General features: G+C 34.4%; 1 protein-coding gene across 2 annotated transcripts in view; it reads right to left on the reverse strand.

The window, feature by feature from the left end:
* Positions 1-19,062, reverse strand: part of LOC145260662 (exportin-1-like) — an 89,221-nt gene that overhangs the window by 48,206 nt on the left and 21,953 nt on the right. Inside the window, exons 3-6 of one of the 2 annotated variants that reach the window (XM_080119011.1) lie at positions 7,105-7,276; positions 6,203-6,309; positions 4,329-4,444; positions 744-858 (exon numbers count right to left, since the gene is read on the reverse strand). In XM_080119011.1, the coding sequence (XP_079975137.1) occupies positions 744-858; positions 4,329-4,444; positions 6,203-6,309; positions 7,105-7,276 (510 nt within the window). Of the gene's footprint in view, positions 1-743; positions 859-4,328; positions 4,445-6,202; positions 6,310-7,104; positions 7,280-19,062 lie in introns of both variants that reach the window. The other variant, XM_080119010.1, reaches the window with a different exon arrangement.

Consider the following 19,062-nt stretch of genomic DNA (forward strand, 5'->3'; position numbering starts at 1 on the left):
TATTATGTACATCTATATCAAAAACACTTGTAAACTTTTTTTAAAATTTTTTATTTCCATACTTTGTAGACCAGGCGCGTACGCAGACCCCACAATTTTAATGAATCATCATTATGCCAGATCAAACATACCAATTCCTGTGTCTCGATACATCTATCATTATATGTGATCAGTTTTCTATAATAGTCAACCATATAGGAGCCTATTCCTGACCAGACACACACACAGACGTTCAGCTTTATATATATTTATTTCTAGTTTTATTTTTATATAATCGACTAAAGAAAAGCATAATGGCCACACTACACTGACTAGCTTCAAGATCGTTTAACTTCGGTGATCTAACAAGAACTGGATTGTCAACATTATCATGTCGCATATAAAATAGAGAGTAACGTTTGATTATAACCATACTAACAGATATATATATATATATATAATTGTAATAGAGTTCAGAAGCATATATGGCTGCTGTATGTAAATGCCAAGCTGTGTACAAAGTGACGTCACGACAAGGAAAAATAAGAATAACATGGATACACATGATCATGTTACAGAGATTAAAATAAATGTCTGTTGTTTAAACCTGAAACAGCGAGTTGAATTTCTCTCCTATTCCTCATATTTGTCTCATTTGCGATGTGTTGGGACTGAACGCGTGTGTAAACGTGTACTAGGTTACATTTTTTTTTGTTGTTGTTTTTAATGAAAATGAGGTTTAATTTTTTTTTCTATTAACTTACCATGACAAATTGACAAAGTTGAAAAATCTGGGAGAATTCACTACACATACTGTCCTTTAAATGTTTGGCCTTTGCTTGTGTCGTTTGGCCGCTGGAGAAATCAAACACTTCTTCGCTAAAAGTCAGAAGAAAAAAAAATGGGGGGAAAAAAAAGGGAAAAGAAAAAAAAAGAGAATATCTGATTAAGTAAGAGGGGAAGTATTAAAAAAAAAAAAAAAAATAGAAAAGATTGTAATTAATTTGAATTTCTGTAAAATAAAAAGGATTATTCATTTAGAATTTAAAACAAATTAGTTCACGTTTCATTTTTTAAGAATGAACTAGATTAATTCACAAATAATGGTAATAAAATGAATTGCAATAATCAGTAGATCTTTCTGATTTAAATAAAATTCACCCTATATTAATACACAAACCGAGTATGTGAGGTCTCCCTCCATTAATGAAAAATTTACTTTCACCATGATTAATGTTTGTGCAAAATTATTTTAAAAATCCAAGGCGTGATTGAGAAAAGTGATTATTAGGTTTAATCCCTCCTTTATCGGTGGACCAACAAAAATACAGAAAAACCTTTATGATGTACATAACTGTGATGGAATGAAATGGTCATATTTCAAAAATCATGTCAATTGATCGAGTAGTTTTATTTTAAATAAAATCATTTTTAAATGATTCTAAGCAATTAATGGGAAATTGTAGACATTACAAGGCTCATCTCGCAAGTTTGAATTATTGTGGAAGTAATCTGCCCATGTTTTAAGATGCCTCTTTTTGCTTACTCATAAAATTTGCTTTTCTTAGTAAAAAAACAAAAAAACTACTTGACCAATTTGCAAAAGTTTTAAAATACAATATTTTCATTCCATCACGGGTATAAAGATTTTTTTTAAATTATTGTTTTTAAATATTGAGGGAATTTTAGACAAGAAGCAAAATTTTATCTGTATATTCATACTAATAAATTTACGCATCATTGGATGTATATCAAATATGTTGAAATGAAAAGTTTACATAGTATATTTGCGTGACGTCGAGTCTATCCCATGGCATAACTAGAGGGAATGTAAGAAGGTTTACCAAGTCAAATAAAATATATACAATACAAAAAACTTGTAACATAGTCAATGGTTCTTCCATTAAATGACCAAATTAGGACACATACAGATATTGATGACTTATGTGCCAAGTTAATGTTATGTCAGAATTTGAAGGTGTGATGTTAGTGTGACATCCGAGAAAGAAATGCATATATAGGTATTAAGATGAGAAGGAAAAGACGCGTGTAGATTTGGAAGGTACACTTGACAAGCATGCAAGTCGCCTCTTCCTTCAAAAGTGAGCTAATTCTTAAAGAGAATTACTGCAATAGATGATTGTAGCTAAAAACAAAGGACTGCTATTTGACAATGAAAGGAAAAAAAAAGCAAACATATTGTATCATGTTGTAAATACGTGTAGGCGACTTGTGTGTGAAACTGAAAATAACTTTTTTTCATCTTAAAAAGTTTGTGTCAAAGTTTTTTCTTTGCAAATTTCTACATGCAATGTTTGGTCCATTTTTAAAAGTAAAAGCTGAGCATGTGTAGTCCCACTCCACAGGTGAAAATTTTACTTTCACCATGACTAATGTTTGTGCAAATTAAAATAAAAAAAAAATTAAAAAAAAGAAAAAAACCTCCAAGGTGGGGTTATTAAGAAAGTGTGGAAAAATAAAGGATGAACAATTTGCCAATTTTACCCTTATAATGCCCCATAAAAGGGAGGGGGGGTTATCCTGGAAAATCTTTTCAGGCAAAAATTCACTTTCACCATGACTAATGTTTGTGCAAATTTTTTTTAAAATCCAAGGCGTGGTTATTGAGAAAAATGCAAACACACGAATGGGAGTGAATTACTAATTCCAATTCCTCCTTTGTCAGGCGACCAATAACAACATTACAAAGTGATGTTGATAGCTTGTTAATTTTGCGAGTCTTCGGTCATGTGAATTTAATTTTAAGGAATTCTTAGAATTTTTTAAAATAGATTTTTTTTATATCTGAATTACTAAATTTAAATCTGTATCAAATGTAAGGAAAATAGAAGGGAGAATAATAAAGATGCACCTATGATGTTCAAGTGTTAATTTCATTTTAACTTTGCCTTTTTAAATAAGATTTTGAAAATTATTGTATTTATTTATTTATATTACTTGTATTGATCGGACTATTGGGGGAACTCTAATTGGGGAGATCAACAGTGTCAGTTGTCGATCTCTTTATTAGAGCTCCCAGTCTCCTAAACCGATTACCGTTAATAAAGGCATACAGATATAAAATCTTGTTTCAAAATTTTGCTATGATGGTCGAATTACATACTAATTACATTTAACCATTAAATTATGAATTGAACCAAAATGTTTTATAAAATAAGCTGAACATGCGGGATCTCCCTCCACGAGTGAGAAATTTAGTTTCACCATGACTAATGTTTGTGCAAAATTTAAAAAAAAAACTCCAAGGTATGGTTATTGAGAAAAGTGCAAACGGATGAACAATTTGGGGGTAATTTTACCCCTATAATGTCACCTAAGTGAAGAAGGAGGGCAGTTACAATTATCCCGAAAAATCCGTTCTGGCAAAAATTTACTTTCACCATGATTAATGTTTGTGCAAAAAAAAAAAAAAAAAAAAAAAAAAAAAAAATCAAAGGCATGGTTATTGAGAAAAGCGCGAACAAACGACAAATGGGAGTGATTTACTAATCCGTCATTTGTCAGGGGACCAACTATAATTTTATTAAAGTAATAAAAGTTGTCATTTTTATTTATAAAATTATTACCTAAAAATAACTTATAAAACTTTTCATCTTTAATTAAATGAAGATTTGTTAAGAATTTTAAAATTCGTGGCGCAGTGGATATAGTACTAGAAAACAATTGTAAGAGTGATATTCTAATGAAGGTTGAAGATTCAATTCTCAGTGTGGGTAACCAAAAAATACAATTGCCAATTATTTAGGACCTCTATCCAGTCCTGGCTGAGAGAACAAGAGCATGCATTCAAAATTCCGTTCAAAAAATTCCAGAGTTCAACAGAAATATTCCTGAGTTCGACAAGATACATCTGAAGAAGGTTGGAGGTTACATCAACCGCAACATTGTGAAAATGGCACTCAAGATGAGACCAGTAGTCCGAAGAATCTAAATTCTACAGTTTAAATGACTTTCTATTAAATACTTTAATGCTTCCAATTTTTTTTTTTTTCACAATTAACAAAAGATTGAACAACTGACTTATTTATGAAAGAAAAGGAAATGCATTGTGATAGATTTAATTTTGTAATTAAATTATTTTCTAAATCTAAAATTTTATAAGTTTGTTTTAGTATTTTACGTTATAGTATCTTTTTTATATTTCAATAAATAATCGATTAATAGTATAAAAAAAAAAGTGTGAATCACAGAGATACATTTATAAAGATTTTAAGAAATACATAAATAGATTGGGTTTGTTCATTTGAGGATGAAAATTTTAAAGAAAACAAAAAAAGGAGGGAAGGGGGGGGGGGGGGGTAATAAGCAAAGAAAATTCTAAAACAAACCTCAACAGTTTCAAAATAGTCATATTATTCTGACAAAGGGACTCATTCGTCTTACTAGCACCAACAATATCACTGATGAAAGACGGCCAGTTCCTAGGCCATTCATATTTCAAAATCTATAAAAAAAAAAAAAAAAGACATTAAATTATTATTCATCTACCATCATAAATAAAATTAAATTTAAAATATTCACAAGCTTTTTCAGAAACCTTAAACATTTTAAAACAAAAATAACAGTAAAAACAAACTGAGCATGCGGGGTCTCCAGTTATCCCCGAAAAACCCGTTCTGACAAAAATTTACTTTAACCATGGCTAATGTTTGCGCAAATTTTTTTTTTTAAATCCAAGGTGTGGTTATTGAGAAAAGTGCAAACAAAAGAATAGACAAACAGGGGTGAATTACTAGGTCCAACCTCTCCTTTGTTGGGAGGCCAAAAAAAAAAAAAAAAAAAAAAAAAAAACAAGTGAAGCATGCATGGTACCCTGTGAGTGTACACTGAATAAGGCATAAAAAAAATGACTAAGTTCACCATTGCCCCCCCCCCCCCATTTAGCCCCGAAAGTCCCCAGGGGATGCTAAATCCTGAGGAAAATGAACCAACGGTGCAGTTTTAGACCTTAACATATGTAAATTTGAGTTCTGCACCATGCAAAAACAGATATGACCACAATTTGTCCCCCACCCACCCCTCCCCCCATTTAGCTCCCGAAGCCTTAACATATTTAGATTTGAGCTCAGCACCATGCAAAACTGCTAAATAGACATAAATTTGAGTGCAGCACCATGCAAAACTGCTAAATAGACATACACAGAAAAATATTAAGATATGTTATTAAACTCTTGAAAGATAAATAATGGTAATCTTTGATTTTTAAAGTTTTTGTATGTCAAATTAAACATTTTTTTTTTCATTTTCTAAATAGCAAAATAGCTGGAATTCAAGGAGCATTGCTAAAGTTAATACGGCAGGATAATAGTGTTGATGTAGAAAATTGGAAGGAAGTAGAAGCTAGGGCCATAGAATCAAAGTTGGAATTATTTCCCTTCTCACAACAAGGGTTGGAAAGTGGGATTTGAAAAGCCAGCAGCCTAGCAGAAGAATACTCCAGCTTGCAAAAAAAATGTCTAGGCAGCCGTATTAACATTTCCTGGTAGGGGTACCTTTCACAGTCAAAGAGAGAAGGTAAAACCTGGGATAGTGGACCTCCTAGAACTGCACAGAACCAGTCAACATTGAACAAGCCATCTCAACAATGGCCCAAACTCTATTGGATTTGTAAGAATACTGGTAGTTGGTCATATTTTTTAATTGCTAAAGAATCAACAGACAGTCTGAATATTGGTAGACTTTAAAATAAGGAATCAGAATTGGATATTTTGGGAATTCTAAGAATCAAACTTTATGCTTTTGGACTCTGCAACCATAGTAGAGGCGAAGATGACAGTAATGTTTAATGCATAAAAGAATTAGTAAAAAGTGATAGAAGACAAAAAACATTATCAAAAGCAAAAAATGGAACTAAAATTCAAGTCATTTTATTCATGTTTTAGTATACATCAAACAAGTTTTTTTATCTTGGTAGTAAGAAAAACAAGTTTTTTTATCTTGGTAGTAAGAAAAACAAGTTTTTTTATCTTGGTAGTAAGAAAAACAAGTTTTTTATCTTGGTAGTAAGAAAAACAAGTTTTTTATCTTGGTAGTAAGAAAAACAAGTTTTTTATCTTGGTAGTAAGAAAAACAAGTTTTTATCTTGGTAGTAAGAAAAACAAGTTTTTATCTTGGTAGTAAGAAAAACAAGTTTTTATCTTGGTAGTAAGAAAAACAAGTTTTTATCTTGGTAGTAAGAAAAACAAGAAAAGCAGACACTCACCTGTACCAAAATCATATTTAATTTCCCCAAATAAACCTTTTCTTTCTCAAGAACTGCCTGCTCTGATGAAGTCTTAATAATCAAACCAACAATATATTTTTTTATACCTGCAATAAATAAATAAAGTATTTTTCTAGATCTTAAAACATTTTCTTGTACTGTATTATTTAATAAATCTCAGTGGCGTTTGCCATTCTTAATATGGGGAGGAGAAAGTGTTTTGCAACACAATTGCGCATTAATACTTTTCAGTTGGGAGAAAACATGGCCTCAAGTAAAAACAAAGGATTATATTGGATTAAAAAAGGGCTTAATTTCCAGAAAACTACTTGTTCTGCATAAAATTTAAAAGTGATTTTTTTTTCAGCATACCCGAAAGCTTATTTAAGTCTTCATGAGTGCTGAGGTGGAAAGTAAGTAAAATAAATAAATAAAATACCAAAGCCTTATTAAAAAAGAAAAAAATATTTCAAGCAGTCCTCCACTGCCGTGAGACCTGACATAGTTATATGGAATAAGTCAGAAAAAGTGGCAACCTTAATTGAAGTGAGTGTCCCTAACAGGTCTGAACAGAGCTGAAAGAGAGAAACAGACCAAATACCAAGCTCTCATGTATGATATGAAAAGAAACTGGAATCTTAAGGAGATATCAATCATACCAGTTATTATAGGTGCCACAGGGCTTATGAAGAAGAACCTGAAGCCCTACCTAACTAATATTCCTGGTGAACCAAGTGCAAAAGAGATCCAGATAATTGCACTTAAGGGAACAGCGAGGATACTAAAAATAAAAAGCAGGGCAATGTTGGCAGCTGGTTTGGCTGCCCCATACCCAGCATTTCAATCTTCAAAGGAAGAAAATTAAAAAAATAAAATAAAGTAAAAATAGAATGAAACTGTACCTTCACATTGGGGTCGAGGTAAGACTTTCCATCGGGTTTTTATAACATTTTCTAATATTTGCAGGGCGTAATATTTGGTCTGTTGATTGCTGGAATATTCTAAAATGGTATCCACACGCGTCCAAGCATCTGGATGTTCTTTTAATGTTGTTAAAACCTCCTGTGCCATTCGCTGCTACACAAAGAAAAATAAGATTTAAAAACAAATCTCAATAACAAAAACAAGTCATGTTTTGTTAAAACATCTTTTGTCCCCACAAAAAAAAAAAAAAAATCAGCAAAAACACAAGAAAAAAAAAAAAAAAAAAAAAAAAAACAACTATGCTTGGGTTTTTTTTTTTTATCCAAAATTACTAAAATATTTTAAGACAATATGTTCCTTGTCCAGAATGTCTCTTGTATTAAGCAAAAAAGAAAAAAAAAGTGAATATTGTATGGTGTAGGTACCCATGATGGAAAGAAAATATACACCAAAAGTCACATATTTTGATAAAATATTTTTTGCAGAAAATTTTTAAGCGAATTTGAATATTTCCAATGCCTTATTCCTATCTATTTTAAGACAACAAGCTATTTAAAATCTCGCAAATTTAAATTATTTGAAGTTACCTCCCTTTTTATGTCAGAATGTTTTCAAGATGGCGAAACAAGATTGGGTCTGGTAATTTTGCCATAAAATTTGTTTTACTTATTTAAAAATAAAACTACTTAATTACATGATTTTTGGTGTACGATATTTTCTTTATTTTTGTTTTTTAATGGAAGGGGCATTCTAGACAAGCACCCAATATCTATAAAAGCAAAAATGTGTGTGCGTGTGTGAGGACACTTCTCAACCTATATACTGAACAAATATTTGATCTACAGACTTTAAATTTGGTATATAGGATAGTCAGACGTGTGGAAAACTTTTTTCTTTTTTTTTTTAAATCGGTTTTCATTCAGAAAAAAGGGTTGCTAAGGGGTCAAAATTGAAAAATTGGTATGTGGAGATGGTCAGCTTTTTACTGTTTGCTAACTGTTCCACGAATGCAAATATGTGAATGGTTCACATGACAGATTCATTAAGTTAAAAATAAGTAGGTTTGAAAATACTTTTTAAAGATTGTGTCATGCCGGCCTAATGGTTATGGTACTTGACTCACTGTCTTTCAGTTTTGGTTTCGAACTTAGCCAGAGTATTTTCTTTTTTTATTTTACTTACAAGAAGTAAACTATTTAGAAAACATAATACTTGCATGCACATATCCCAGCTCCTGTTTGAATTAAAATATAATATTTATGCATATTTAATCTACAGCAATGGATTAAATAATGGCTTTAGTTTGAAATTCATAAACATTTATTATAGCAACAGAGCACAATGGCCAAAACACTTAAAATGGCAGCAACCAATATAACAAAAACAGGTATAAGATAAAGCTAAAAACAAAAGAGATACCAAATATTTGATTACAATTCTGATATAGTAATATCAGATCAGGCTGTCTGAAGAGACTGGCTCCCTGACCTAAAATGCGCCAAATATTGATGTTAGTATTTTTTCCTCAGCAAAACTTAATTATATTCTACAAAGCAAAAACAATTTTCCTCTACAAAACAACCAGACCAAAAGGCATGAATAAATATTTGAAGATATAAAGAACGCAAAAACGTTTTGAAAATTACTGAATTCAACATTAAATAACCTGAATAAGGTCGATATACATTAAAACCAAACGACCAAGCCAAACAATTTTGATCCTGAACAAGGTATGTATATGACCCCCATTCCCAATCAATAAATATTGATGGGTCTTAGTAAATATTTACTAACATATAGGTTTTGTGAGAATTTCTTCAATTTGGGGGCTATTTTTAAGCCTACTGGTGCTCTAAACTATAATTTTCTTAAAAAATAATTGATTCAGGTAAACAATGATCATTATAGATTTTTTTATTTCTCTGAAATGTACAAAAACAAAATAGAAAAAAATCTGAAGTAGACCATCAGTAGGTGAATCATTAATCAGAACTAATGTGTGGACAATTAATTGGAATCAGAAAAATTTTGGCCAATTTTTAGAATCCCCCACCCCAAAAGATTCCTTACATTGATTTTGTTTGTTTTTATTTAAAACTTAATTTTCTGTTGCAGCTACTAATGATAAAATGGTAAATATTGATTTTATCTTAAACGACCAGTAAAACTAAAATCTATGGCTCATCCATTCCCCCAGTGTATTTTTTTTATATTTACAAAAATATATACATATACTAGCAGGGATACCCGGCATTGCCTGGGGAGGTTTTATGGTAAAGGTATTGAGCAACGGAGTCCTAAAAAAAAAATAATAATAAATAAATAAATAAATAAAAATAAAAAAAATAAAAACTTTAAATTAGCCCCCCCCCTCCTTCCTTGAGCTGAACCCGCTGGACTACTTCATTTGGTCATACATCAAGAACATCACTTCCCACAATACGAAAGCCAGCCTGACCACCGCCACCTGCCAAGTATTCACCAAGTTCCCACCAGCGCTTATGGAAAAAGTATGCTCCCAGTTCCAGACCCGTATCGAGGCAGTGACGGAGGCTTAAGGCAGCTACATTAAATAGATGTCAGCTCTACTACATAATAAAGTTACCTAAATTGATTTTTCAATAAAAGTTTTAAAATAAAGCTATAGTGTGGTTTTCTTTAGGGTGACCCTTTTATCGTTCCACCCTGTATATATAAAACCTAATATTTATATGTATGTGCAATATTTGTATGGTCACTATAGGAAGAAATGGCAGAGAGACTCTACATAGAATTTAAAACTGTACTCTTATGTAAAATCTACCAGATGAGTGCATAACGCCTTAAAACTTCAAACATCCTATTTTTATGAAATTTAACTCATACATATCAAGGAAATGGTCTTGAATCTCTACATTAACCTTTGTTTTTAAAATGTATATAGACCACCTCTAAGTAACCCTCTTAAAATTTCAAATATGGTCATATTGGATTTTAATGAAATTCAAACCATTAGGTACCAGACACCAATTCAGAGATTTCCAACATTTCAGTTGACTATATCAGTGGGTGAAACAAGAAGTTATATGCTTTTATGAGCATGGTGAAGAAGTATAGTGATGCCCACTCAATTCTGAGCAACGTTGGATCTTCCTGCTAGTATTTAATGAAAGAAGCACATGTTGGGCACTTCATGATAAAACGTATTATGAACCATAATTGGACAAACTAAAATATCCAGACAAGAAAAATAAGCCAAGCATGCAAGGTCCCTCTTCACAAGTGAAAAATCTACTTTCACCATGACTCATGTTTGTGCAAAATTTTAAAAAAATTCAAAGAATGGTTATTGAGAAAAAAGTGTAAATAAAGGAACGGATGAACAATTCTGGGGCAATTTTACCCCTATTATGCCCCCTAGAAGGGGTAGCCAGAGTTATCCCGGAACATTTATTCCATCAAAAATTTACTTCACCATGACTAATGTTTTTGCAAAATATTTAAAAAAATCCAAGGTGTGGTTATGTAAAAAGTGCAAATAAATGAACAGACGAACAAGAGTGAATTACCAGGTCCAATCCCTTCTTTGTCGGAGGGACCAAAAAACAGTGGAGACATATTTTAAACTAATCTAAGCTTAACTTATGTACACATTTCAAACTAACGATTACATCTCAACCAGATTTGTAAAAGATTAACAGACCACCAAAAATTCTTGAAATAACTGAAAAATAAATAGAATAAAAGAAAAAAAAAAATCTATCCTTCTGAAAGGTTCCAAAAAATAATAACCAAAACAAAAAGCTACAGTTTCTGCAATTTATTTCTATTTCCATTAATAACAAGCTGCGCATGCGTGGTCCCCTTCTGGTGCTGCATGTGAGATGACTCCACAAAAAATAGTGAAGAAATGATGAATGTGAGAAGTGTGAAGGTTGAGTTAGTCCTAAAAACAAATATTACTTCCGTCATAGTTAAAAATTAGGTAATTTGATTTGAACTTATCACATTTATTTTACTCTTTTTGGCCCAATCATGGTTCCTGGCACCCTAAGAAATTATGGTGCTTTCGGGGTACTCCCCAAACCACTTCTCATGATGGCAATTCAATCATCCCAAGCAACACGCTTTCCCCTGTCGGACTCGTCAACATTGGGAACACCTGCCTCTTAAATTCTGCGATACAAAACTTTTCTTGTAAACCCCTTTTGAGCTCTTGGGAATGCCGAATCCCAGTGAAAAATGGATGAACGGTGCAGTTTCAGGCCTTAAGCCATGTATATTTGAATTCAGAACCATGGAAAACCACTATATAGACATACATATCAAATTTTTGAATAATATAAAAAAAGATTTCCAAAAAGGCATGTTTTTTTAGCATTAAAAGTCGCAGAGGAATGCAATCATGAATTTTACTAAAGTCACCCATACAGAATTTATATTAAGAACAATTCCCTTCACATTTTGGCCACGTTTCAGGAAAATCTAATGGATGGACCAAACACTATGAGGCAAAAAGTGTAATTTTTTTACCTCTTTTGAGCCCCTGGGGATGCCGAATCCCAGTGTAAATGCAAAATGGTGCTGTTTCAGGCCTTAACCCATGTATATTTGAGTTGACCATTGTGAAAAACCACTATATAGTCAGACATATCAAGTTTTTGTTGAGAAATATGAAAAAAAGCCATAAAAAGGGGCCTTTTTAGGACTAAAAGTCCCTGTGGACACAAACCAGAATATTGCCAGGGTCACCCATACTGGATTTATATTAAGAACAATGGACTCCACATTTTGGCCAAGTTTAAAAAAAAATCTAATAGATCGATCAAAAGTTATGGGGTAAAACGGGGTATTTTGGACCTCTTTTGAGCTCCTGGCGACGCAACAGAAATTTTTGTAAAAAGAATTTTTTTACTATACACATCTATTTAATGAAATACAATTTGTGGCAAAATTTCAGGAAAAACTAAGGGACGGTTATCTGACAATCATCCAAACTAACGGGCACACGGACACCACTGAAAACAGGTCCCTCTCCAATTAATGGGGGGGGGGGCAATATATATTAGCAACGAGACCCAATGCTCCCCGGGATTGAATGATGATCAAATGTTTCACACTATCATATTTTTATTGTCATTGAAATCGGTGAAACTGCTCATTTTTTTTTTTTTTTTTTTCAATCAAATCGATTGTCTGCTCTAGTTGGGGACCCATTGCAGTGCACCGGAGGAAGCTTTAAATCCCTCCCCACAGTGAATAAGTCTATAATATATCATAGTAAACATTGCACTGTAGAGAACCTACAGTTGATTTTATAGAATTACTAGCCTGGGTGCCCGGCATTGCCCCGATGTTTGGAGGTGTGTGTTGAGCAAAAAGAAAACAAAAAAAGTGATAGGCAGGCTCGAACCTGTGACGCGAAGGCGGAAAAGAAAGTGAAAGAAAACCTGACATCTTACCGCTAGGCTATGATGCGAGAGGAAGTGAAACGTGTTCAAATTTAGCGATGACAATCAAAACGTTGATTTGCAGAAATGAATAGTTAAGTGGACGAGTTTACGCAGGTGCATAATGGAAGTCTGGCTTAAGTTAAGAATCCCGCACTTAACTTTAGCTGTAGGCCAGTTTCTGCCGTATCTGTTTCTCCACAATGTTGAGGAAAACCAGCTCCCCGCTAAAAGGGTGAGCTCTGGAAACGTCCAAATGAATAGCAATTGTCTGATACAAAGCATTTCCCCCACATTGACCAAAGTTAATTACCTTTCTGGACGTCTCTGGCAGGAAAGCCAGGCGCTGATGTTTGCTTCGATCAGTTTCACTTTTATACAAAAAAGACAAACAAACATTGGAAAGAACGGGATGGAGGGAATTTTTTAAAAGTCAATCAAATTAAAGATAGAGACAACATCCATTCGCAAATCAAAGATATTATCATCTAGGAAGTATAAGGAAAGTTCTCCAAAACAGTAACCTTGTCGAGAACCCCGCCTTTTATATAATAGACTAACAGGGGTGCCTGGCGTTACCTGGGTGTTTGGAGGTGTGTGCTGAGCCGGAAAAAAAAAGTGAAAGATTGTAACCGACGCAAGAACCCCCACAAAAAAAGCCTTTCATGGATGTTTTGCCTTTTAGCGGGGATGGGGGGTACCCGGCGTTGCCCGAGTGTTTGGAGGTGCGTGTGCTCGGGTGGGGGTGGGGGGTGTTAATCAAAACATAAGAATAAGCAAAGTAAAAAAAACAAAAAAAGAAAACAGAAAAACTTAATATATAGGGTATTCGAATCTATGCGAAACTTTATATTTAGCTTTTAGATGGGGAAAATTGGGATAAAGTGTTAAAATTAAAAAAGTGGAATTTGCCAGGTGAAGGTTGAACAACGGCATTACAAATATGCATGCGTAACGTAATAATTATTGATTTATGTTGTAATTTTTAGCCTTGCAGCAAACATGTCTTCATGGCTCAGGCATTAATATCAAAAGAAAAAGTAAATCGCAAGCTAAACATTTTGGTTTTGATTCTCAGTGGTGGCATACAAGTCATTTTTTTTTTTTTTTTGTTAACTTTTTTAAATCATTACTATATATTGGATCCAATATATTATAATAAATACAAAATCTGCATTAATAAAAACATCATAATTTTACGTCTTGGTAATGCCGGGAGGCCTGCTAGTATATCTATAAAAGTGAGAACGTGTGTGTCTGGACACTTCTCAACCAACATAAATCAACAAATTTTTGATTTACAAATTTGGAATTTGGTATATAGGGTAATTAGACATGTAAAAAATTTTTAATAAGTTTTCATCCAGAAAAAACGGGCTGCTAAGGAATCAACATTGAAAAATTGATTCTGGGGAGAGAAGGAGGGAAGGAGTGAAGGTTATAGGATTTTTATCTATTTATCAATTGTTTCACAAGGTTTAAAAACACTTTTTAAAGGGCATAACAAGCTGGCCTAATGGTTATTGTACTTGACTCACTGTCTAAGTTTTGTTTTGATCTCAGCTAGAGTATTTTTTTTTACTTACAAGAAGTGAACTGTTTAGAAAAAACAATACTTGCATCCACATTCTCAGTTTCTTTCAGTTTCTTTTACAGGAATTTAACATTATGTTTAATATCGGTAAGTGCCAGGTACATCATCTACATATATAATATATATAGATTGTAATATCTCCGATTCATGAAATGAGGTCTTATGTATCTTTAATTTGGGCGACTTTTACACGCTATTTTTTTAAAAATCTCCGCGTGTTTGTTTGGCTTTTCCATATAAAGTGAAACTGAATACATAGCAAACAGTTCTCCCTGGCACTCGTGGCAGGGACGTCCAGAAAAGCAATGAGCTTTGATCAATGCGGAGGACACCCCTTATATTAGACAATTGCTATTCATTTGGACGCTCCCCTTTTTATTGGGAGCTGGTTTACCTTGAGAAAACTGGCTTGCAGTCAAAGTGAAGTCGTGTGATATTTGACCTCAATAAATTTACACACCTGTCACTTAACTTTTTAATCGTTAAATTAGAATGCTTTTCACTTCCTGTCCAGTCGTGGCTGAGCGGTAAGATGTCAAGTTTTTTCACACTTTCTTTTCCACCTTCCCCTCAAGGCTTCGGGTTCAAGCCTACCTGCCTCCCAAAACCTTTTGTCTTTTATATCAACAAACACCCAGGCAATGCCGAGCACCCACGCTAGTCTATATATATATATATATATATATATATATATATATATATATATAAGACAAAATGGCCACACACGTTTTTGTATGTCCAGCAAAGCTTTTCTCAGGAGGAAAGGGGGGGGGTACTATTTTTTTTTTTTTTAGAACTTTTTATATACTCCCTAGATTATAATATCTACGATTTGCGAACAGAGGTCGTCTCTACATTTATTTTGAGCGAGTTTAAAAAAAAAACAATAAAAAAAACTGGTTTCTAGTGCTTGTCTTTCTCATATAAATAAAGCAAAATTGAATCAAAACAAAGCTATTCGCTTGCCTTCATGGCCGACACGTCTTGAAGGTAATCAGGTTTGATCACTGTGGGTAATACCCTTCATATCAGACAATCGCTATGCATTAAGACACTGCCAGAGCTCCCCCTCTTGGGGGGGGGCTGGTTTTTCCTCTACATCGTGGTGAAGCAAATATGGCAGAAAGCTGAAAGCTTAACTGGCTGTAGGCCAGTTTAGCTTTCAGCCGTATGTTTGACATCGCTAAATTTGAACGATTTACACTTCCGCTCCAGTCTTAGTGTAAGCAGTAAGAAGTCATGTTTTCTTTCACTTTCTTTTCTGCCTTCACGTTGCGTGTTTGGGTTCGAGACTCCGTGCCTACTAAAAGTTCCCCCCCCCCAAACTCCCAGGCAAGGCCGGGTACCCCCACTAGTCTTTTATATAGTAAAGAGCATAATCATTTTTGGTTTGACATCTGTTTTACATGCTGACATGAATTGAACGATTTTGACTTTCGAACTAACCTATCTCTAATTAGATTGTTTTTTTTTATCCATATTTCTCTTAAGATCATGCTTATCACTTCCTCCCAGGATTTACTTGGCTTCCTACTGAGAATTAAATCTACTTCAATGTGGCCATACTACCAAAGTCTCCTGTTCTGCACACATCTTCCTATCATGTCCAAATTTTATATTCCTTTGAGCTCATCAGATCTAAATCTATTTTTAAAACTCACATTACACATCCATCGTATCATTCTTATATCATTTCTACCCATGCAACATATATCCTCAACCCTTACTGGCTAAGTGTCACTTCGATATATTATCACACTGTGTACACATGTCTGACAGACTCTTCCCTCAGTCAACAATAGTAACACTGTTGATTAGCAATGACAGTGCTCCCTGCACTTACTCCATCTATTCCTAACTGCATTTCCATTTGATGAAAACCGATTTTTTTTTCTTGTTGCAGACCATTTACTAGTTGGTCAGTTGCATACAAATTCCAAGAGCAATAGGAGCCTGTTATGTCTGAAAATGACACAATGTTCAACAAGCGAGATTAGAGATGCGCCGCTGTACAACTCATGCTCTCTACTGATTCAAATTCTGACAACAGGACCATTGCCAGCACCCTCAAAATGCATCGCTGTTTTCCATGAATTACAGGGCTGTGCCGAGGGTGATAAAAAACAAAGTTTTCGGCCATGGTTATGGTCTTTAGAGTGGTTTCAAGTGAGGGCCACATCATGTCACCTCATATCTTCAAAGTCGGCTTGACAGTCAACACCAAAGTGTACTTAGATGTGCTGAAGAGTATGGTAATCCCTTAATGCATTCAGGTGGCCGCTGGGCTCTATCTTTAGGGTGTGGCAGCAGGACTCTTTCAACTTGTGGGCCAGCATCAACTGATTAGTAGAGAGCATGAGTTGTACAGCAGTGCATTTCCAATCTCGCTCGTTGAACATTGTGTCACTTTCAGACATGATAGAAAGCACCTATTACTCGAGATTTGTACGCAACTGGCCAACTAGTAAATGATCTGCAACAAAAAAAAAAAAAAAAAAAAAAAAAAAAAAAAAGCCAGTTTTTATCAAACTGGAGTGTTCTGTGCTGTGACTGCACACATGCATGTTGAATGTGTACTAGGCACTATCCTCAATTGTCTAAGATGCCTCTGTACAGAGGTTTGTTGTCAGGGCAACCTGGTATGAGGATATTTTTCCCTAGAATTAAACCCTGACTAAATATTCAAAATAACATTTCGGATTCGCAGCCCAAATAAGATCTCAGTGTGGCTAACCCACACTGGCTTTTACAAGGAATGGTGCACCTTCTCCAAATGATGCTATTTCAAGTAACAGCACTAAGTTGGTAATTGTCTGTATTTTTGAGATGAGTTGTTTTCATTGATTGAGTTTGTCGGACTGACTTCCTCATCTTGGTTGTTATTGTCACAACGTTTCGGCCGTTTTGCCCTCCGGCCTTCGTCAGGTGAACGGTTTGTTAGGAGTCTCGAACCCAACCCTTTATTATTATTACGGGGGTACCGTGTTCGGACTCCAGCTAGGCTTTGGGACATAGTTGCTGATTCTCTGTTTTTCAATGTTACTTTTTTCACTGCCTTCGTTCAATGGAGAAAGAAAAAAGATAACCAACTGGCCTTCCTTGATATACTCATATCACGCACAGAGCATGGGTTTAAGACATCCGTATATCGCAAGCCTACCTTCACCGGACAATACCTAAACTTCCACTCCCATCACCCATACAGTATCAAACATGGAATCGCACGCTGCTTACAACATCAAGCAGAGACAATAAGTAGCGACACCATTACATACCACCAAGAAATGGTCAGGTTGAAGAATACCCTCCGTCGTAACAACTACCCCGATAGCATACTATCCACCAGACGTGTTAATAGTATAAGAGAGGAGAATGAAACCCAAAAACCTCCAACGGTCTGCCTACCATACATACGAGGCATCTCCGAAAAGATTCAGAGAATATGTGCCCCCTACAACATCAGGACAGTATTCAAAAGCGAGTCAACACTCAGACGACACCTGGTACGAGTGAAGCCCCGCACGGATGAGAACATGACCAAAAACTGCATATACTCCATCCCATGCAGTTGCAGAAAGGTTTACAAGGGTGAAACATGCCGCCCCCTTAAAGTACGGGTGGAAGAACACCGAAAAGCGGTAACTAAAGGGGAGACGGAAAAATCGGAACGAAGGCAGTGAAAAAAGTAACATTGAAAAACAGAGAATCAGCAACTATGTCCCAAAGCCTAGCTGGAGTCCGAACACGGTACCCCCGTAATAATAATAAAGGGTTGGGTTCGAGACTCCTAACAAACCGTTCACCTGACGAAGGCCAGAGGGCAAAACGGCCGAAACGTTGTGACAATAACAACCAAGATGAGGAAGTCAGTCCGACAAACTCAATCAATGAAGCACTAAGTTGGATACTCAACCAGATCAGATGAATTCTTGTCCTGAAATCCAGCAGGAGACCAAGAGACAACAAGAAAGATATGCTATAAACTTATTTAAATAGTCATTTGGCGGAGGATAATTATGTTCTCAACTTCTTTACTAACTCAGTGTTTGAAAGATAAAGCAGAGTTTTAATGGAATATTTGAATATCTATTTAATGGAATATTTGAATATCTATTTTGTTATAAAGATCAAGTGTTAGCCACTAGGAAGGGGCCCCTTGATTTCTGAGAACTTCCACTGAAGTAAATTGAAACAAGCCGAGCAAGTGTGGTTTCCCTCCAATGGTGAAAAAAATTACTTTCACCATGACTAATGCTTGTGCAAAATTTCAAAAACATTCAAGGTGTTGCTAATCAAACAAATGGACAAACCAGGTCCAATCCCTCCAACAACAAAAAAAAAAAAAAAAAAGAAAGTGATCACTTTCAGATGCATCTTTTGAAATTAAACTCTTTATTTAATTCATGAAGGTAGATTATTCTCATTCATTCAGCTGCAAATGGGTAGAAGTGTTAATTTTATGTTATTCTTGATTATTATCATCCAAGTTTGAAAAGATGCATCTGAAGAAAGTCGAAACGGGAATTATAACAACCAAAATTAGAATAGTCGTCCAAATAAAACCAACCTTATCTAAAAAAATTCCAAAACATACATCTTTATCCATCAATTTTCTACTGTAGCACGATTAGACATGACAAGAGGATGGGGTGAAAAGCACCACGGAAACGACATGAAAACAGCAGAGAACGAATCTATTGGTATTCCTCAACTGTAAGTGAAAATTGTAGAAGGATAGCCTTTCAGAACAGAAACATACCTCATTCCAAGGTAATCTCTAGGCTGTGAGGATGTGCAAGAATTACTTAGCATAAGAAGCCGGGATATATTGGGGAGGAGAGTCAACAGAAAAGAAACAAAGATTATTTTAAATGTAAGTTAATCCAAAAATAATGTCTTTGTTTTTTCTAAAT

Source organism: Euprymna scolopes, chromosome 36, assembly GCF_053919585.1.
Source record: "Euprymna scolopes isolate OS-2025 chromosome 36, ASM5391958v1, whole genome shotgun sequence".
NCBI classification, from domain to species: domain Eukaryota; kingdom Metazoa; phylum Mollusca; class Cephalopoda; order Sepiida; family Sepiolidae; genus Euprymna; species Euprymna scolopes.